This window comes from Thermobia domestica, chromosome 10 (genome assembly GCF_964235325.1).
Source record: "Thermobia domestica chromosome 10, izTheDome1.hap1.1, whole genome shotgun sequence".
Classification (NCBI taxonomy): domain Eukaryota; kingdom Metazoa; phylum Arthropoda; class Insecta; order Zygentoma; family Lepismatidae; genus Thermobia; species Thermobia domestica.
In genome coordinates, this window is record NC_137463.1 from 30,200,402 (window position 1) to 30,223,453 (window position 23,052).

General features: G+C 32.1%; 1 protein-coding gene across 1 annotated transcript in view; it reads right to left on the reverse strand.

Moving 5' to 3' along the window:
* LOC145662393 (FRAS1-related extracellular matrix protein 2-like) overlaps window positions 1-23,052 on the reverse strand; it is a 311,481-nt gene that overhangs the window by 9,085 nt on the left and 279,344 nt on the right. Inside the window, exons 16-21 of the mRNA XM_081727922.1 lie at window positions 19,394-19,569; window positions 15,390-15,499; window positions 11,163-11,390; window positions 5,751-5,936; window positions 4,700-4,820; window positions 2,948-3,209 (exon numbers count right to left, since the gene is read on the reverse strand). Coding sequence (XP_081584048.1) covers window positions 2,948-3,209; window positions 4,700-4,820; window positions 5,751-5,936; window positions 11,163-11,390; window positions 15,390-15,499; window positions 19,394-19,569 — 1,083 coding nt within the window. The remainder of the gene's footprint in view (window positions 1-2,947; window positions 3,210-4,699; window positions 4,821-5,750; window positions 5,937-11,162; window positions 11,391-15,389; window positions 15,500-19,393; window positions 19,570-23,052) is intronic.

Below are 23,052 nucleotides of genomic sequence, written 5' to 3' on the forward strand. Positions count from 1 at the left end.
TAATACGTTACCCGAAGTGAAAGAATATTCCTCTATTACGTTTATTATATATCTGGTTTCAACGAGCTGGTAGGAGATTACACAACTAGAGTGTAAATGACTTAAGCCAAACTATTAAAACAAAGCTCTTTTCTACCACTTATATGTTGTGCAGATAAATGAAACAAATCCTGTCATATTATTACGGAATCTTTCTGTATTTTCGGCTATTAATTTGCCATTGAACAAAATGAATTAAAAAAATATTTTAAGAACCAAATCATATAACTTAATGTAGGACATTCAGACATTTTTACACAACCGGACGGAGGATTATAATTCAGATTAGTCGTGATATATAGTATATCTGGTATCATAACAAAGTCTGATTTTATAAAATTTGAATGTTATATTGTTTGGAAAGAAAACAAAATCCATGAAATTTTCAACAATAAATGTAATTTTTGTATATCTCCAAAGAAACTTCAATATTGAATTTGTATTAATAACGACAAATACAACATGAAAAGTTTATGAAACTTGAACGCAGCTTATAAATCTCATCACATCATATCATATCGTATCACAAACTATAAAAGGAACAATAACAAAAGGTAAGAATATTTAATCGAAAAACAAGGGTTAAAATTAGGGGCAGGTTAAAAATACCGAAGAGAACAATCAATCGGAGGACATAAACAACATGGAGAAAGTTTATTTTCAGTAATATCACTTATGAAAGAGATGAGAAAGAAAAAAAAACAAGAAAACGAAGAAAGTGAAGAGAATTATTATTAGACTGGTGCGAGTGAAATGTCAATACAAAGTGTGCTATTTTCAACGGCCAATATATATATAAAAGGAAATTAGTATAACTGGCTATTCTTTTTTTCATTATTGCTTTTTCTTTCTTCACTTGTAGTATTTGTGTATGTGTGTTGTTAAAAGTATCACTTTTTTCTTTTCTTTTTTTTTATCATTTTAATGTATACTTGTATTTTTTGTTGTATATCACCGTATCTTTTGTACTCGATTGATTGTATCTTTTTTTGTATAACTGAATGTATTTCCTTGACAAGGTTTGGTGGTAGAGCAGCAATATGCTGAACCTCGCCCGCTTGAATAAAGCCTTTTTCACTTTCACTTTCAATTTCAATTTCAGTCACCATCTGCAACCACACACTTTTGTCATCGCTCAGCGAATGACTGGATTCCATGATAAAAGAAGTCTGCTACACAACAGGTAAGGTATTCTATTCCAAAAAATGATTAAGATGCCGGAAGAGGTAGTAGTCATGGTGAGGAAGATGTCAGGAGAATATGGTGGATGAGAAAAAATATACTGCAAGTCAAGGAGAGTATGCAACGTTCTATGAGCGATATTTGCTCGTGAATTGACGTTCAACATAAGGTCAGCATGTGTTTTGAACATTTCTGGATTCTTATGGGCAAAGCTGCGCTACATTTCATGGAATTCAGCACTAAAGGGATCCGCACTCTAGTCCAGCATCGGCGATGTACGGTAACAACTTCTTCATAGATCACCATACCAGCAGCAACAACATAGGTTTTTTGTGGAACCCGTCTTGGACGTTGATCACGTTCTAACTATTATCCTGACCATTAACAATTTTCGTAGCAGGTCAACTTTTTATCTGAAATGAGAACTGATGCAGGAAATATTCCAAGTTATTCCATATACTCACACCCTAGATGGTGATCCTTGTTGGTAAGTGTCAAATTTTTCACCTTACCCATTGCACGGAGCAGCAGAACGACAGAGATATGGTGTATTCCTAACTTGTGTATAATGGCACGAACACTTTTCCGAGGCTCCGCTTTCGCGGTATTCCTGAGAAGTTCATCCAAACATGATATAGATCGCTGCCCACGGGAGTCATTTTGCAATGCTGTATCTCCGAAACGAAATTTGACAAACCAACAGAGAATGGCGCGTTCATTCGCCATTCCTGGTCCAAATGGACTGTTAATGTGTTTTTCGCAGCTTGCTATGCGGAAATGTTCCAATTTGAATTCTTACAATTGTGTGTTCTCCATGGTGTACTTTTATACGATCCAGTTCAACAGCCACTACTTCCTCACTGTCTGAGCTCGGGATGTAAAGAATTTGTGACGTCAGACGCGTAACCTTCGTCTATGCCTTTGTTGAATCGCTGAGGTGAGTTTCCCACTAGATGGCAACGCTAGCATTTTAATCACACCAATCCATTATACACACAATTCGAATGTAATTGAAATTAATTATGAAATGAAATCTTTAAGTTCTACGTTCCATGATTATGCCGGCTAGGCTAAAGGAGACAGTTATGATTAGAGTGAATGAAATGGTGGAATGAAAAATGGGAGGAAACGGGAGAACCTCAAGAAAACCCACGCACACAGTGTTTGTTCACCACAAAGCTCACTTGGCGCAAGCTGGGTTCGAACCAAGGACCCCATGCTCCAGAGGTGAATGCTCTACTACTGAGCCACCGTGGCCCCATCGAAAATTAGACAGGATTTCGAACAGAACATATTACCAAGTGAATTATATTAAATATAGCATGAAAGCTTAGAAGGGCAAATTCCTAACGATCATGAATGGAAATTAAGAGACAGAAATGATCGAAGATTCATGAGAAATATGATAGATGATATTTCTAACAAAAGATTATATATGATACAGATGACAAAGGAAGGAATGAAGATTTATTATTATTATTATTATTATTATTATTATTATTATTATTATTATTATTATTATTATTATTATTATTATTATTATTTGTAATGCTAGTATTTGTCGTTTTAGACGAAATTCGTGAGAGTGATAACTTCGTAAGTAATCATTTTATTATTTTAGTTTTTTAAAAATGTTTTTTGCTATGTATTTCTTAAATAAAAAAATCATATTAATGGATCATAAGAGATTATTGAATCAATTTTAACTTAGTATCATTCTACTAACCTGGTAAAAAGGAAGCATCTGAGTCTTCTCCAAATCCTATAGATCCATCGGACAACCACAATGACCGTTTTCGCAGAAGATGAAATTGAGTGTTGAGACTGAATTCACTGGGTACTGGATCTGACACCTGCTGGAATCGAACTTCCAGTTCAAAAGTCACTGGATCTCTCGGATTACACGGAGGTGGCGTCACATAAGGTACATCCTCAGAGACAGGACAAGGAATCAGTTTTATATTGTACGTTCCTGAGTAATCTCGTACCTACGAATAAAACAAGAAATTTAGAAATGATGTTTGGTGTTGTTATTGTTGTTTTCCTATTCTATGTGAGTCAATGTTTGCAACTGTTCATATCCAATTATGGTTTAATTAAGAATTAGTTTTTAATGTTACTTTAAGGCATAAAAATCTCTTGAAAAATATTGTAGAACTAACCACTCTTAAGACTTCGGTTTACTCTACAAAAATGCATTGGTGATTATCATGCAAGTTTCGTGGCATTATCACTTAACAATACCGGCAAGCTTTCTTAGCCATAAACAGTAAGAGTGAAATAAAAAAAAAAAAGTTTTACGCTAATCTTAATACGGAATTCACATGAAATGGATTTTGATGAGCTACAAAATGATACCTACCTCTTTAAATTCGACGTTAAAATCAATGAAAAATGATGTTAAGATTGTCGGAAGACTTCTGTATTACATAATATAGAATATATCTTTATCATTATTAATTATAAATATATGTTTTTGTAATTAATAATTAACTTACGTCTAAACAAAGAAATTTACCAGAAATTACTATTTGAGTCGTTGTTTGAAATGTCTTAATTTTTTGCACTTTAAGATTGCTTTTGATATGGAATTATTTAAAAATTATTTTAGTGAAGTTAATAAATAATTTATACACTGATACATAAAACAAATTGTAATTAAATCCATGAGTCTGCATATTGTTTGTATTTGTTTTATGTGCAGTCTTGTTTCTAGCTAGCTGGCGATCTTTGAAAAACCCTGCGCTCTTAGCCATAGAATGAAATCAAACAAATGTGATGTTATTGGGCCAGCTAAGATGATTTTCAAGCGAAAATATTAACATTTTCTATATACGATCACAGGAATATAACCTTTCAAAGGGAGGTGGGTAGTTAGAATTTTATTAATATTATTGTATGTATAATTTTATATCTATTCAACACTTTAAAAATATAAACTGTAATTACAGCATATTAATAACAAACTCGAATAAATCATAGGAAAAACTACACCAAAAGTAATTCATATATTATTTGGTGTTGCAGTAGATTATGCTACATAAATACAATTATCTTTTTATTAATGAACACCAGTTGTCTATTAACAGCAATATATTTCGAAAATTCTTTTTCAACATCAACAGAAGTAGTGCAAATGTACTTGAAACACGTAAATAGATCATTACAAGTTCATTTTTTAAACCACTTAACCTTTGAACATTTTTAAAATTGTAACACTTAAAACATCCAAGAGATTGCGAATAAAGTTTTGCACTAGTACCTGTATAATCCTTTCCATAAGAGAATGAAAGCTGACATACCAACAAAATGCGGACTGTGATGTTTTGTACATCTTCATTCAGATGAAATAAATATTAGATTTATTACTAAATTTTATGTGTCATTGGAAATGTAGAAAGAGTATTATATATAACTGTGTCATATATTTGAGAATAAAAATGTTAACATACATGTGACCACAATCGAAAACACTTACGGCTAAATCTGATACAAATTCCCATTCCTGTTCTGGTTGTGCGAACGTCGGTTCAGTCTCTACCAGTCGAAGAGTAAATGTTAAATCTGGTTGATCTTGTGACATCACCATTGATACAACACTGAAATACAATTGTGAGATTTTAAGAAGATTTATGAATTAAAAGTTTCAAATATTTAAATGTAAAATAAAGAATCACATGCTTGCTTACAAGCAGATGAAATTTTCCAATAGTTGAGATACAAATAAAATTTTAAGAGTTAATCAAGGTAATATATCAAGTTACAATTTTGGGAAGACTTACTTTAAATACATAATAGTTAAAAAACACAAAGTAAGAAAAAGAAAGGATGAAAAACTGTTTTTTAAAGTTTCTTGTCTTTTTAGGTGGCTTAACAACTTCTACTGGAAATTTACATCACATATTCTGACAGGACAATAACATTTACTATCACTGGCAGTGGAGAACTACGTTCGGCAAAGTTTTAATTTTGGTCGTTTCATTCAATGAATCGATTCGTAGGGAACTAATTCCTCGGAATAATTCATTAAATATGAATCAGTTCCTAATCTAACCTAACTTAACCATCCTTAGTAAGTCATCACGTGACTCGATATCAGTAACGAATCTACAACAGATACATTCTCAAAAACGGAACCAAAAGATCCGAATCACTGAATCGAATAAAATGAATGAAAGGACCAAAGTAAAAAATTGTCCTACGTTCATCTGTACAATGTCGGTAATTGTAAAAATGTTATTGTTCTGTTAGGGTATCTTTGCAGCAGAAGTGTATAAGCCATCCAAGAACGCATGAAACCTTACCGAAATAGTTTAACGTTTTCTTTAATTAAGAAAGATTTGAGGTAAATTATAACCTAGTAACAATATGTATCAATTTATTTCATTAATTAATTACCAAAGTTACAGTCAAGGCATGAAAATTGTATTTTGATAATTTCACAATTTCTTTGGAAAAATTCAAATGACTCTTGTAAATTTCGAAACGAAAACCAAAACATAGCTAACCAATGTGTCCTGATAACTTACTTTGTTCCTGGATGAGAAGCGACAAATAGTCCTCGAAACCTTGCTTCCGTTCGGAAATTTACTACCAAACGTCCATCATCTCTTATTCTCATGCTCATTGGATAAAGGTGGCCTTGTAACTGCGATCCCTCTGGAGGTTCAATGCCTTGTTGCCACAAAATGGCCGTATCGTACACAAAAGTCAATCTTTAAAGTATCGAAAAAATATATACAATTCCATAGTTATCAGTGGAAGCCTAACAATACTTAATATTACTTGTATTAATAATATTATAGTTATTGTTAGTCAACAATTAAAAAAAAAGTTGCATTTGAAAATTATATTTTGATAAAATAGAAACAATTACTGTAAATATTGTATATTTCACATAATTTTTACAGAGACGAATAATTAAATTAAACTTTTGGTGTTCCATCTGTGTGTGTTTTTTTTTTTTTTTAATTTACTATGACGTTTCAAATATGCCTTTACCATCAGAGTTTACACTAATTTAGGGAATTGTGCAATTGTGGTGGTATTTAAATTGTTACGTGATTATATCTTAAATGTAATTAATTAACTAATTAAAGTTAACTTTATGGCTTATGAAACCCGGAGGTTCAATGCTGCGTTGATAAAAGTTCTCTATCGACTTCTGCCCTCAGCCAACTGGATCCAGTTTCTACTTTGTATTCCTATTTCTGCGAGATCCTGTCCTGTCATTTGCATCTAGATCTTCCTAATGGTCATTTTCCGATTGGACTTTCAGTTAAAACTTTGAATGTGTTCCTAACTTCTTACATTCTGGCTAGAGGCTTGCCCAACTGAGCCTTCTAAACTTGATGATCCTAACAATGTTTGATAAACGGTATAAATTATGAAGTTCGTCGTTATAAAGTTTCCGCCATTCCCCATTCCCGTTCCTCTTGAGTCCGAATATTCGTCTCAGGATCTTGTTCTCAAATACTTTCAGTCTACGTTCTACCCTCAGAGTAAGTGATCATGTTTCGCAACCATATAGGAAAACAGGCATGATCATCGTTTTATATATTTTTAGCTTCACATTCCTCGATAGAATTCGCGAATACAAAAGATTTTGAACTGAATAATAACACGAATTCCCTACTGTTAGTCAACATTTAGTTTCTTCTTGTGTATGATTTTTGTCTGTTAATATTGATCCTAGATATTTGAAAGTATCTACTTTGTCGAAAGCATTATTTGATATTTTGACTCATCCATAATTTGCAATATTACGATCCCAACGAATTTCCATGTATTTATTTTTTCTCTATTTACTTCTCTATTTATAGAGGAAATTAAACAACTGACCTCTTGATGGACTTGTTATTTTGTAGTAAGTAATTCTCACAGAGATTCCTTGCTCAAAGACTGAAGATTTTACAAATCTTATAAGAACCTATGTCCCTGAAAGTGTTTAATGATAACTCTGCATTTCTTTATATTGTTTTAAATGTAATTATATATGCATATTATTTATATTTAGTTGAATTAACAATTTAAAACTAATTATCTACATTATTTATATTGTATTTTAATTATATAATTAGTTTACAGTAATTGTTTAAAAAGTAGTAGCATGGATCCACCTTGTTTATTGCGTCTTTAAAAGTTTACCTGAATAGTTTCAGTCGCTTATGACCTTTCAGCAAGTGAAGTTACACACATGAAGATTGAATTGAAAACGTCTTGCTTCTTAGGTTAAAATTAAACAACTGACCTCTTGATGGACTTGTTATTTTGTAGAAAGTAATTCTCGCAGAGATTCCTTGCTCAAAGACTGAAGATTTTACAAATCTTATAAGAACACAAACTAAGTGTGAGTCTCACTTGAACAATACGTCTTTTCTTGAAAATAATTTTACAAATAACACATTACATCGAGTGACGTACCGGTAACTAATGGGGTAAACGGGGCTTGTGCCCCGGACACCGGATTGGGGTGGGCGTAAAACTCGGCAAATATTTATAATCACTATAAGGCAAGGAAAGGAGTTTTAACAAACTAAACATCATTAAAAAAAAAAAAAAAACTTCAGAAACTTAACAGGACTACAATAACTCACCAACCTTAGTATTATATCCATAGAGCATAAATCAACTTCAAAACTATCTTTTGAAGACATAGTAAAAATAAAAAAATAAAAATTTTAAAAATCCAGCCAAAAGAGCCCGTAAAGTAAATTTTAGTTCCATCTTTTTGTGTTTTTATTTAACCTACACCGATTTAAGTGATTTGTAAAATGTCCAAGTATAATACTCGAGACAATAGCTTGATTGTTTGTCATAATTAAATATTTTATTCTAAAGCAATAGACTGTTCATTCATTCAACACATATGCACATCCCGATATAATTCCAAAAACATTGTGATTTGCAGTTATTATGATAAGACTATAAGAATATGTCAAGCATGCTACTCTCAGATTATTTGGCAATGAAATACTAATTAGTTTGGTGTTTTATATCTTGTACTAAAAATTAGATTATGTACTGCAATTTAGAAATCAAGTTTTACCACTTGAAGAAAAAAATGGAATAGGAGAATTACTGTGTGATGCCAATATCAGGTGTAGTCGGGGAGCTTTTGGTAATAGGTCAGAGGGAGGGGGGGGAGATTCTAAGACGAGTTCTTGCCCCGGGCGACAATTAGCCTAGTTGCGTCGCTGATTACATCTATACAAAAGTAAGAGAAAAAATTAATTCCATGTACTTGATAGAATTACAAACTATATTATGCTCTAAAAATGTCAAGTTTCATTTTACATTAACAGCTGTGTGTATATGCTATTTTGAAATTCCGATGTTGTTATTCTACTACGTTGCCAGATCAAGCTGAGTATTGAAGATAAACCAGGGAATCACCAAATCTCTCGAAATTTCGTATTTGCATATTGAACGTTTATAAGTATGGAAAGATTGCTGCGAAATAAAAATTTTTGCATGTGGTTTTATTTGATAAAGTAAAAATCAATTAATTTTTTTGGTGATTTTTTTAAATGATGCTTTCCGAGTGTTTGCTAATCAACCTTTATTTAAATTTACGATATGTTGGATAGAACCATACTGCCACTTTCCAAATGGTGTTAAAAATGCGTTATTAAGGGCATCATTTAATTGTATCTTAAGTTAACTAAATACAGAAGTATAACAAGGTAGCAATTATTGTGCAATAGGTCCCTAAGTTAGTAAAACTCAGCGATAAAAGCACTCAGTTGCCTCTGAACCGTCAGTTATGGAAAACCAGTTTATTTAATTAGTGCAATTATTGTTATTAAAAACAATAAAAATAAATCCATTCGCACCAAAAGTTTTGGAAAAGTCGGCAGCATAACTGTTTATCGTCTATGTTATTTTTGTGATCAATTACCTTAAAATGGAGACTGTAATTCCAAATGCATTTTTCTTAACTGAAATACATCAGGCCTATCTTTCGGCATACTGTTCTTCTATACTGTGGCAAATATATTCACTTCTTAATTTTGGAATTAACTTTTCGAGGAGCATCGTATCTTACTTTATCTACCTTCTGTATGGCTTTACAGATGGTACTGACAAACTGATTAAACTATAGGAGTGTTCCAAGCTTTTCTGTGAGATGAGGATATTTTATTCTGAAGTCATCTTTATGTTCCTCCGACACTCACGTACTGATTTTGAAATAAAATTATTTCAATTCCACAGTCTGTATTATTGTTTTTTTTTTTTTTTTTTAAAAAAAAAAAAAAGATGAAACATAGCAATTAATAGATCTCAGTGACCTGAACAAAATAATATGGTTGAGTGAAAATTCTCATATGACATTTTTGAAAAAAATCGAAAGAAACGATCTTTTTGTAAACCTAAAAATTGATGCTGTATGATAATCACGCCATCTATTAAGAGAAACTGATATTAAAGTGTAGCCTCAACAAATTTTTCATTATAAAACCAGTGAGACGCCAACATATACGAGAGTAAGTCAATAATTAACTGCAATATTCCTCTATTTCGTTTCAGGTTGGCTCTACGGCATTGTGTGCTCACTAGACGCTATGTGTCACCGTTGGTTTCGGATGTGGTAGGTTGCAGCGTTACCGCATCAATCTGCTTTGAGCTGTTGCGAAATAAAGATGGCCACGCCACTCTCTGTGTGCACCAAAGAAGAACAGTGTTCTGTCATCCTTTTTTGCTTTTTTTTTTCCTTTTTGTAGTCTGAAGGTGTACTCGAAGCGGAAATTCATAGAGGACTTTTAGCACAATATGGGGACAATGTATTGTCACAGGAAAGTGTATGCTAGTGGATTGAACGGTTCAAACGTGGTCGAATAACCATGAAGGGTGAAGAAAGTGCGGGCGTTCAGCTACAATAACAACTGATGAAATTATTAAATGAATCCGTCCCCTTGATTCTGAATAACAAGCGAGTGACTGTTGGTAAAGTGGCAATCCATATGGAGACTAGTCATGGTTCTGAATATGACATCACGCATTGAAAGGGCCAATCCTGGAACATTACCTGAAAAAGGGTCAACAATAAACAGTCAAAGATATAGTGATGCGCTGATAAACAAGTTGAAACCTGCAATTCGTAATAAACGCAGAAGTCGATTAGCGCAAGGCATTTTTGTGTTGCATGACAATGTGCGTCCACATACCCCCACCCACACCGCTCAAACTCTTCAAATGCTGCGTTTCCAGATGTTGGAGCATCCTGCATACAGTCCCGATCTGGTCCCGTCGGATTACCATCTGTTTGGTCCATTTGAATATGTTCTCGGTGACCTTCGATTCAGCTCCGATCAACAGGTGAAGGAAGTGGTGCATTCATGGCTTTCTGGGCAACCAAAAGCCTTTTCTGCAGAGGGTATCAGAAAGCTTGTGCAGCGGAGGACTATGTGCATTGAAAAGCAAGGTGACTATGTTGAAAAATGATATGAATAAAAACATTGTACTTTTGTGGTAATAAATAATAAAAATTGATTGTAGATACTTATTGACTTACTCTCGTAGTATGGTTAATGAGATATACCTCATTATTATAATTAACTCTTAAACTTTAATTTTGTTTAACCATAATATTGCTAATGATAATGCATATACGCAGAGCAGATCGAGCGGAACAAAATGATATTCTTAAAGATAAATTCTCATGAGCAGTTTTCGAAAAAACAAAATATGGCGTTTGAAAGTATGTTGATCTTTGGTAATCTGAACCAGTTTTTTTATTATTATTTTGCTGGAATATGTTATTTATTTACTGTATTTATCTACATGCTGTTTATGAAAACATATTGTGTCTATTGTTTGATTTCTCCTAACAGTGACACACATTCTTCTAACAGTGACACACATACTACTTATAAAATGTGAAGTAAAAAAAAGTAAATATTGCACATTATAAGAAAATATTCGTTACACAAACAGTTTACCTTAACTGTGATCGTAAGTCGTTATGCTGCCATCCGCCTAAAGCAATAGGAGAATGGAAGATGTAAGAGACGTATAGAGGAATCTGTACTGAAAGGTATGACTGCACGATATTTCGAACTTGTCCATCTGTCGTGATCTTACCACCACAATCGTTAACGAGCTCTGACACATCGTAGTAGGATTCAAAATGCCACAAGCAAGCTTCCAAATCCAAGTTACGATAAAATCTGTAAAAATAAAAACAGTAAATGCAATACTAAATATAAATTAATCATTTTGTCTACTATTGTTATAATATCGTATTCGTTAAAAAAAACTTAAGAGTAAGTCACATATTTAAGTTTTAAGGGTGAAAGTTACTCCTTTAAACTTCCAGAAAGACAAAGAAATAGTCTATTAGGTTCATAAAAAAAAGATAGTTATCCCTGCATTTTGTATCTAGTATTTGGAAAACAAAATACCTACAGCGTTGAGGTAATTGATATTTTAGACTTCCAAACTATGTTGTACAAAAGTATGGGAAGTTTTATAGAACACTTATGTCCCTCTGTCCGTCCGTCCGTCCGTCTGTCAGTCTAACAATGTTACAGCAAGACCAATAAAATGAGAGTTGTAAATTAGCGTGTTCTTTTGAGCGAGTTTACGTCAGCGCGCTTGTTTTTCGTAAATTTTATCACGAGCTAACTCGTTTTGAAAGTTGTGAGCGTGAGTTGAGTTTAAATCGAAATATAGGTGAGTTTGAGTGGAAAACTCGCTCAATTTTACGCTCAATACCGGATATTTTTATTTTCACAAAATAAAGAGACTTTAAATACTAATTTATCATTAAACAGATTATGCAAGACCATCTACACTTGATCTGCCTACCTTCAAATTTGTATATACCACTAGAGAAATGGGAAAGTTCATAAACCAAATTTCAGAAAAAAATGTGACTTAGGTCCTTTCTGCAATCATCGATTCAATTACAAATTTGCTGGTGGTATAAATGAATTCCTTACTAATTATTCTTTCTGTTTAAAGTAATATATTTTACCCTAATATTTCCGATTGTAATCTGGAAAGTTCTCAGTCTACATCATTATAAATACTTTTAGTTATTAAATCATCAGAGCATGTTTTCCTTACGTTGAGCATGAAGTTGAGCATAGCTAAAAAAAATGAGCGTCAGCAGGGATGTAAATGAGCGCGCTCATTTACAACCCTGCTTAAAAGTGAGATTTCAAGACATTCAAAAGACTCTTTGTAAGGTAATATTGTTGAGTTCCAAGTCTGATGAAAAAATGAAACTGAAACACTGAAAAAGCATATTATATAAATTATATCTTTGTTTACTTAATGGTTTCTCGACGCAAAATATTGCAGAAAATTAACGTTGTGTTCAACGCACTTCAACCGCAAAACATAGATTTATCAAAAAGAGTATAATCTTTACAAAGGTGACTTGACGAGCTGAAAAATTATCGAACTGTAAGAATTGGAGATGAAGGCAGATAGCTGGTCCATTCAGCCTGAATGTTTTCATCCTCGATATAGGAAAGTAGCATGTCACCACAATGAAATTTTAAAGACAAACAATTAAAAGATTCTGAAAGCTTCTTTCGCTAAAGTGTTTTTTTTTTTTTTTTTTTAAATTAAAAAATGTGATAACTAGTCAAATGTAATGTAGTTTCAACAGTTTGAGTGAAATGATATTAAACTTTAGTGCGCTGGAATCTACATTACAGCAAAATCTAAGTGATACCGATCTTCTGAATAAAGTAGACGCATTTGCAGAAATATTCAGCAAAGACATTTCTTCAGCATTTTGGCGAGAAATTTTAACTATGCAGTAGGTTTAGTAATGAGGTTACTTAAGGGACAATAATAAATGAACTATAAATGAATTAGCTCCTCTTATAGTAAAAAATCACTTCCTTTCATCTAGTTTCCCAGAAATCTATAGATGTTGTTTCTGACCATTCCTGTCGCAACTACAAGTGCAGAGCGTTCATTCTGTAACTTAAAATAATAAATAAAAACTATCTAAGGAACACCATGAGTTAAGAAAAATTGAAAGGGTTAGCATTTCTTTGTATCAAGCCGTCTTTGATGCTAGAAGCTGACGTAGAAGAAATAACACAAAATTTTACCAACGTCAAAGGTAGTAAGGAAATTTATGGTATGAAAAATGTTTTAGAATACTACATTTATAAAAACATTAACGTACAAATAAATTCTAGATATTTTGCATATAAATTATATTTAGAGTGGCATTTTTCTAATATGAAGGGTCAATTATTATTATATATTAAATCATTATAATTAATTATAAAATTTGTAACGATATCAATTCTTAGTTATAGAAAACAGAACAGAAGCCCATGTTAACGTTTGCCAGGGACTTGCAAATCTCTAGTTAAACCCCTGAAGACACAGTAAGAAGCGGTTTATCGGAGTTATCTCAGAGACCAAAGAATCAGTTTCATGTTTCATCTCCTCCGTTAATCATCTGTTCAAACCGAAAGAAGCGGAAATCAGCTATTTCCGGTTTCAACGTTGATTAGCTCAGAACAAAAACGGTAACGACTAGCCAAAAGCGGTTGTTTTGAATCGACCGAATAATATATTCTATTTCCACTCTTATCTTTCTACTAAAATCGAAAGCAGTAGAAATTTACTGCTACTTCCAGTTTCAATATAGATCTTCAATACCAATGTAAATTTTACTGAATCAAGACTTATAGATACAATATGGAGTATATAATAGTTTTAATGTCTTCATTGTTTCCTACAATAATAATGTAAGTTGTACTGAGTCAAGGTTCATAAATACAATAAAAGAATATAATTCTTGTAACATCTTCATTGTGGTCTCAAATAATAGTGTAAGTTGTACTGAGTCAACGCATGTAATTGTTATAACGTCGTCATTGTTTCCTATAATGTCAATCTAAGTCGTAATGAGCCAAGCATATAGGTACAATAAAAGCATGTAATTGTTGTGACGTCATCATTGTTTCTTTTAACAACAACGTAAGTTGTATTGAGTTAAGACCAATAGATATAATCAGTGGCATATTTACGATTTTGTTTTGGGGGGCTTTGCCTGAAAATGTAAAAATTCTGCAAGATATTTTATACTTTACTATAGTAAGTAAGATTTCGGGGTGGGGGAAGCTTAAGCCCGGAAGCCCTTCCCCTAGATACGCCACTGGGTATAATAAATACATTTTCAAGACCTGAGTACCGAGTCAAAGCTTTCAATACATGTTCAGATTGTAATTTTGCCTGAGGAAGGCATTATTACAATGCCGGAATAGTACAAGAATTACATATTTTTATTGTGTCTTATAAACCTTGCTTCAGGTAAACTTACACAGAAGAAAGAAGAAGGCACAAACAACAAAAACAGTATTGCATGATTAGACACAATGGGTGTTATTTTTATAGTTGTTTGGTTTCAGTTCATTCATACTATTTTAACATCCGCTTCCTACAGTAGGGTGATTGAAGCTATCAATTCAAAATTACAAAATATTGAAGTCGGAAACATAATAATGTAGAAATATCTCGTGACAATCTGATTAGCATACACGCCTTTGGCACTGAGGACCCCATGTTAAGCTGTAGGTTCAAGTCTCATATACACTTGTGTCTCAAATGGACGCTAAACTTCAATCTGCCAACCTAAATAACAAATATAATCTAAACATAAGACAAAAGATCATATATATATATAACAAAAATATATCCACATGCTATTTTATCTGTCTCAAATGTAGAAATTTGATTGGGAAAGGATTCACCAATAAAATACCTCTCTTGCATTACGACTCAGGTAAGGTTAAATTAATTGACTCGAAAAATATGTTTGAATCTCCAGAACATCCAACATCCAGTCCTATTAACTTCAAAATTCCACTGATCTTTTACTTTTCTACAATAAAATTTAACCATATTAACAAGTAAAAGCATTAAATAATTTACAAAACAGATAAAAAACATTAAATATTTTACAAAACAAATAAAAACATCAAATAGTTAACAAAACAGATAAAAGCATTAAATAAATTATAAAACAAATAAAAACATTAAATGATTTACAAAACAGAAATAGTTTACAGAATAGATAAAAGCATTAAATAATCTACAAAGCAGACAAAAGCATTAAATAACTTAGAAAACAGATAAACATGTTTTCTACAGCTATTTATTATTATTATTTTAAAAATCAAGAATATTACCTTAATGTAGGTTCACCTCTGAGTTCTGCACTGTACTGGTAAGGTTCAACTTCTCCCACTGTGTTTGGATTCTTTGTGGATTCTGAATTGAAGCCATATTTAGTTTGGACCTTCATGATAGAGAAAAATATAATAATGAAACTAATTTCACATTTATAGTGTAAGCTGTTTGAGGAGCAAAACTGAATAGGGATCTATCTTGCTCTTCTTTACCTTGTTATAGATTAGTATACTAGTCAAATTTTCGCTGACAGCTATCAGTATTGTAAAATGATTTTCAGTGGGAATAGGATGTATGGCAGGATCATATTTAACATTTTTGCTGTCCCGGGCCATTGAAAAGTTGCCTCTCCTTCAATGTCAATAAATACCGGTGTAGAAAATTTGACGATTCAATGAGTAACCAGTATTTTAGTGGAAGTGGAAAAAAATTAAAATACATGAAATAAATAAAATAATATATAGATAATATAATTTACTAACAATAATTTACGTACATTAATATATTAATAATAATATAACATTTTTGTCCCCTCCCCCCAAATGGTCACCCTGGACCGTGGCCAATGTTGACCTATGCATAAATACGGTCCTTATGTGTGGTAATTAACGTCATAGATAATAACTAAAAACACTGATACATATTTACATTAATAAACAATATGTCTTGACAATGCTGACAGCTGAAAGTGAAAATTCGACGTATATTATTATGTTTTAATCTAATGCTATAACAATACAGAAATCCAAGGTGAGTATCATACTTTACAGCTTACTTAGTTTCATACTTTTTCACACCAACTACATACTACCGGCTACAAACAATTAATAATATATTCAGTATTATTATTATTATTATTATTTTTTTTTTTTTTTGTTCAAATCTTACCTTTGGAGCATTTTTTTTTAAAAGTGGGATTCTAATGTTTTGGTTTTCCACAGGGTTGGCTGGTTTAAAAAAAAAAAAAAAAAAAAAAAAAAAAAAAAAAAAAAACTGGTTTAAACCAAAAAACGAAAAATGTCCGTAAAAGTGTAACTATTAGTAAAATCTTGATGAGCACACGTTTGTGGGTTATCACGCTTCACTCCCATATATTATTCGTACTATATTCAGACCTAAATTCCCCATTCTTTACTCAAAGAGATTATATTACTAAAGCAACTTTTTTTTATGTAACTTTATGAATGTTTCTTTTGTGATTTTTTATAGTTTATTATTATTGTTATGCAACCAAAGGAAAATTATAAACATTGTTTCGTTTTAATAATGTTTACTATTGATAAAATACATCGAAATGCCGTACTTTTTTGGGGAGGGGGTCATACAAACCCCACGAGAGGCAATTACTGAAATAACAAGAATCTTTGGTAACTATTTATGTATAAATGGGTCAGAGCCAAAGTGGACTCAAATAATTCGTATCTTTATTCACTTTTCTTACTGTTATGCAAAGTAAGTCGTTATATTTCTTTAACTTGGACTAATAAAAGTCGTAGTGAACTGACTTGGACTAAATTAGTTCTTCTGTACTCTGTAGTACTTTGAAATTGTCCATATGTAATTCTGTATAATGGATCCACTTGTGCAATTCTTTATCTTTTTGTCCTTCTGTACTAATGACTCTTGACGATTATATTAACAAATATGTAAAGATCAATCAACGTATTTTTACCAGGAGTCCTTCGTGAGTGAGTCGGCAGACGTATCGCATTTGTGGCTAATTAGTCCCGGTTTCGAGTTCAAATGGAGAACAATTTCTCTTGGATGTAAGCCGAGAAGCGGTTTGGATTCCGCTTTAAGCTTATGTGACCCCTTCCAGCGTAACCCGGTTGTTGCATACTAACACTAAGGCGAAACAAGCTTACTTCTGTCCATATGTGATATAAATACATAGAGCAAATGATTTAAACCAAAAAAAAACTGGTTTTTTGGTTTTTTCAATAAAAACCATGGTTTTTGCCAACCCTGGTTTTCCAAGTTTTCAAAATGACATATTATAATTGTGCGAATCTTGCGAAACTATAGGCATTAAAAGCAGTCCTTTCTGCTATAATATATCTGTCTAATCTGGGAAGCAGCTTCTAAATTAGTCTTTCCAGTTCTCGGAAAATACATTCCCAACTTGCGTACAAAGTTTGTAACGTCAGCTAGCCATCTGAAACTTTATTCTTTTGATTCCTTATTTAATTTTTGGAAACATAAAGTAGTCACATGGTGTGAAACTAGCATATAGGGAGAATACGACAATATTTGCAGTTAGTTTTCAAGAAGTCAACTATCCAAGTAGTCATATATGAGCTAGCGTTGTCGTGCTATCTTGGGATTCAACAAAGTTCTTGGTCACCGTTCGTCTAATTTCTCGCATATTTGGGGAAAATAAACTACAGCGGACTCTTTCTTATTCGAGGTCAAAAAGGACAAGAAAAAACTTCTTATTATCCAAAATTTCAAATATCCAATAAGAAACATTTTAAGATATCTAAAATCAAATGAAAAAAGTCGTATATAAAAATATGCAGTAGATTTTACCTTTAAGGCAGCATATGATTTGTCTGATTTAAACTGCAAACAAACTGCAAACAAAAACACAGCATTTATTGTATACATGTCAAGCTACATGTACTATAAAAAAACACATTGAGGTACAGTACCATATACTCTGAACTAACACACGAAACCTGATACACAATTTACAATCTCTTTAAGTTTGCGGCCTTCATTTGCTTTGATTTGGTTATTTTTACACGGTGAACAAAATCTTTAATTTCATTTATTGTATGAAATAGGTCATTATTAAGACATGGTTGACATCCAATAAATCTTAAATATTCGATTATTTTGGAAGTTCTAGATAAGTTTGGCACATACTTTTTTTTCCATCACTTATCTCGTCTTCGTCTTCTTTACTACCATCAGGTGGGTTGTGCTTTTGTGCCACTTCTCCCTATGACTGCCTCTGGATGACTGAAAATCAGCTGAAACCACATTCTTCTGTTTGCAATCTATTTTTATTTCAATATTTAAAACATTCTTGTACTTCAACTACTTCGAATTATACAGAGATTCAAAAGTTTGACTTAACCCAATTTTTACCATTGTTGTCAATTTAGTTTTCAAGGGGAATACATTTTTATTTGAATATCCAATATTTTGAATTATTTAAGTTCCAATTAAAGAGAGTCCGTTGTATTATGTACAAGACTGCAGTAACTGCCACTTGTGTTTCAACGATAATCATCTTTACCATCCTTCATCTTGACAATAATAATAATAATAAAAAAAAAAGCAAATAACTTTTTTTTTCCTCCACGAGTGTAACATTTCTCGTGGTCTGAAACTTCCTTCTTGAAGTTAATGTATCAATTGCTGCTAGCTTTCAGAATCAAAATAATATATCCATATTTTTTGCTGACCATTCCAGACAGCAGTTTTGATTGCACACCATCAAACTTGTTCAGCACAAATTTACGCCAATTCATTGACTCGTTTGTATTTATGTTTCTGTCAACAGGGGTGGCATGGCTGGCTTCCATTTTTTTTTAATCCTTTAAATGCTCACGCACTATTGTTTTCAGTGCTGTTCACTAGTTTCCACTTTTGTATTTGGTAAGGAGTCTTTCTACTAACTCGATGTCAAGGTTCGATCCCCCATAGGGGCGAAATTTATTATCACGTTTTACCCTCATTTATACGCGGTTCAGGGGTGTACCCAACCTCTTTCAAATGGTACCTGGAGAAACCCTGGCAGTAAAAGAAAATCAAAGAGTGATACTGATCACATCAGTTCCTCTAGGACAAAGACGTGTTGATTTCTCCACACTGCCAGTAGGTTTTATTCGCTTGCCCCAAGTGCAGAGGAAGAGGAGATTTACATTTTATTTACTTTTATAAAGGAAATACAGACTTCTATTCCTTAAAAAAAAGTGCTGCGTACTATTCTCTTCAGACTTATAATACTTTCCTGTTCATTTCATTCAGTTACAAATAATGCTAGCCAACTTACTTCATTGTAATCTAACAAATTAGAGCATCTGTGGTTTCCAACTCTTAAACCATCACGGCTAAGGGTTAGCTCAAAGTTTGAGAGAGGTCTTGTTGAAATAACTGGAAGCATTCCATCTGTATGAGGAATAGTCACAGAAAGCTTCACCAAATTAGGATGATCTGGATCATCTGGACCTATAAAAATGTTAAGATAAAAGGAACAACATAATAATTACTAAACAGTAAGACAACAAAACTGTTTTTTTTTTATTGTAGTGATAAGTTTTTCTGTATTTTTCCTACATTATTCTACATGTTGATAAAAGGTGACACAAACAACGAGAATTGCGCAAAAAAATATTATTTAAAAAATATTATTTAAAAATGAGAATTCTAGAGAGCTTTCGGAAGAAGGTTTCAGAGGATTTGTAAATCAGGAAAGAGAAATTCTGAGAATGAAGGATTTTACCAAAATACACAAGTAACTAGTTAACATTATTATGGATCATGAATTGTAGAAGTACTATGAAACCATTGAAGAAGGAGAAAAACACTGTAAACATTAAACAAGAATTCAATAAAGTAGTGACTACGAAGATAAGAATTGGATAACTCAAGATAAGACAACTAAAAACAAGAAGCGTTAGGACAATCAATAATTGACAACTAAAGACAGTACATGTAAGAAAATAATGGCATTTGAAACATAGAAAGATAAAACTGGACAAACCAATAGAAGGGAAAGAACACAAGAGCAAAGGCTGTGAAGGCAAATGTGTATTGCTGTATGGGAGATAAATTATGAACGTAGAATAAAGATTACACATTGGTTTTTGTTTGAGTTCAGTTTCAGCAGAAACAGTGGTGAATGAATAAGAAAAAGAAGACAATCAGCAAAGCAGGAGATACATTATCACTATTCTACAGGTATTTGGTAATCACCTAGAAATCTGAACAGAAACAAGAAGACAAATGGAGAAATTAACAAAAGAAATAGATAATAAGAAAACAGAAATAAAACTAGAAGTGAAACAGAACACTTTTTTGAATATTGAAGTTAAACAAAATATCCAGCAAGATAACAATTTATAACGAAGTGATGCCAAAATACAATGTAAGGCAGGGGTATATTGCCATGAAAGAAATATTGTAATTACGACAACAGAAAATAATTTTATTAGAGGTATAAAATAAATTAAAAGTAAAGTAACTATAGAGGAAATATGTACTAAAAGGAAGGCACTAGAGAAAAGACATAGATTGAAAAGAAAAGAAGAGAATATGGGAGGCCAGAAATGGTATAAGTTAGGGAGCACATGTATAAAGCAATATAGAAAATGAGATTGTTCAGGTAGGAAAGAGTACTAAAAAAAGTGTGACAAAAATGATAGAGAAAGCTAAAGGGGAGAAAGAAGATGAATAGAGATAAGAAAAGAGTGAAGTACTTAGCGATAGTCATATACAAAGAATGTAAAATTATATATAAATGGGAAACAAAGATGGAAAGAGGGGAACAATTAAACAATATAAAGAGAATGTGAGGTTAAAGAAAGAGTGTCATATACAAACGCAGCAAAGAAATGAGGGACGGGATAGAATCAGAAGATGAAGAAATACGAGGACAATGGAGTAGGAAGTTTACAAATAAATGGAAAGAAGTAATGAGAATAAAAGAAATAGAACTAAGATAACATGGAATGAAGAATTACGCATAAGGAAAGAATTCAAAAGCAAAGAAACAAGAGATAAGGAATCTTTGAAAACAAGAGAAACGCACAACCACTAGAAGAGAAGAGGAATTAAACAGAGAAAGCAAACGAGTACACTTGTAAAATAATATTTGTGAAAAAAACTTAAAGGGAAGAAGACAGGACAGGGAAAGGGGGAAATATTTTCAAACGGTATAAAAGGAAAGCCCATCTTTGGGACATAGGTCCCTAGGTTATTATTATTATTATTATTATTATTATTATTATTATTATTATTATTATTATTATTATTATTATTATTATTATTATTATTATTATTATTATTTTACACATAGAACAGAGAACAGCCAGAGAAAGGCAATGTTACGGTGCCGACACCTTACGCAAAATGGAAACAATAATCTTTAGACGTTAAAAACAACGATTCCTTATTAAATTATATATAAATCAAACAATGAAATTCTTTAAGTTATAAATTAAACAATTATACAACTATATACAACTTTTAATTAAAAAATCAAGTTGACCTGAAAATCACACTTTTTTATTTAATATAACAGTAAAATAAAATTAATTTTATTGCAAAACTAATAAGAAAATAGCAACAAATCTTAATTACAATTTGAAGGATGCATTGAACTTCAACGATTTCATCCGTATAATACCATTTCCATTTACACAGATGGAAACACCACAGCAATTAAAAACACTTGAACTAAAACAGCGTTCCTTAGCTCTCCCCAGTACAAGTTTGAAGTAAATAACTTGGACATGACGATTTTGTGGTTATTTCTGTCCGTATACGTTCTGTTGTTAGTTACAGAAAGATAATGAGGGAATCTTAAACAACACTACTCGAAAAAATTGTCTAAAATTTGATGACAACGCAACGCAAACTTATCAGAAATTGACACAGGTACATGGAAAACATATCTTGGCGAGAACACATGTTTTCATACAACATAAACGCGTTTTTAGATGGTAACGAAAGTATGAACTATCAATTTAAGACGAACTTTTGAAGTATAAGGTGTTCGAAGGTTTTCGAAAAATGATTCTTGTTATCTGCTCAAAAGCTAGAGACAGTTGAATGATTCCTAATAAGAATCGTACTTGTCATACTCTTACTAGATTTTGGGCCTGAAAGGACATTCCAGTGGTACAATTTCCTCTATTCACCTGGTCTCACAAATACTAAGTTTTCCTTTTACTCAAAGTGAAATTTTCCCTCAAAGATCATCACTACAGACATGGTACATCATTTAAAAAAAAAGCCATAACAAACTAGTTGAAAGGAAACACATTTGTGGTACATCATTGAAACGCCATGATGAACTACTTGAAAGGGAACACTTGTAGTACATCATCGAAAAAGCTATGAAGAACAAGTAGAAAGGGAGCACATTTGTGGTACATTATCGAAACAGCTATGAAGAACTAGTTGAAAGGGAACACATTTTTGGTATATCATCGAAAAAGCTATAACGAACTAGTTGAAAGGGAACACATTTGTGGTGTATTATCGAAAGTCATGACGAACTAGTTGAAAGGGAACACATTTGAAGAAAACTGTACACTGCAAAAAACAGTAATATCTATACCTCTATTTCCATGTTTCCTTCTAAAAGAACTATTTTTAAGTATTTGATAACGTGGATTTGTAATTTAAAATAAAAGAATTTTACAGAAACAGTCTTGTTAATTTACTACCCTACTCTGCCTTTTCACACAGTTTCGATTTTTTTTTTTTTTTTTGGATAATATATATTGAATAAGTAGACCAAAAAAACTTCACGAAAACTACGTACTGCTAACAAAAGTAAATATGTATTAGATTTGTGAAAAAATAATGAAAATGTAAATACTTTAGTCACCATCTGCAATATGCTAATTGGGTAATAGATTCCAGTTTCCTGAGCCAATGAAATCTTTGATGGTTCAGAAGAAACATATTCAACTGGGTATGTAG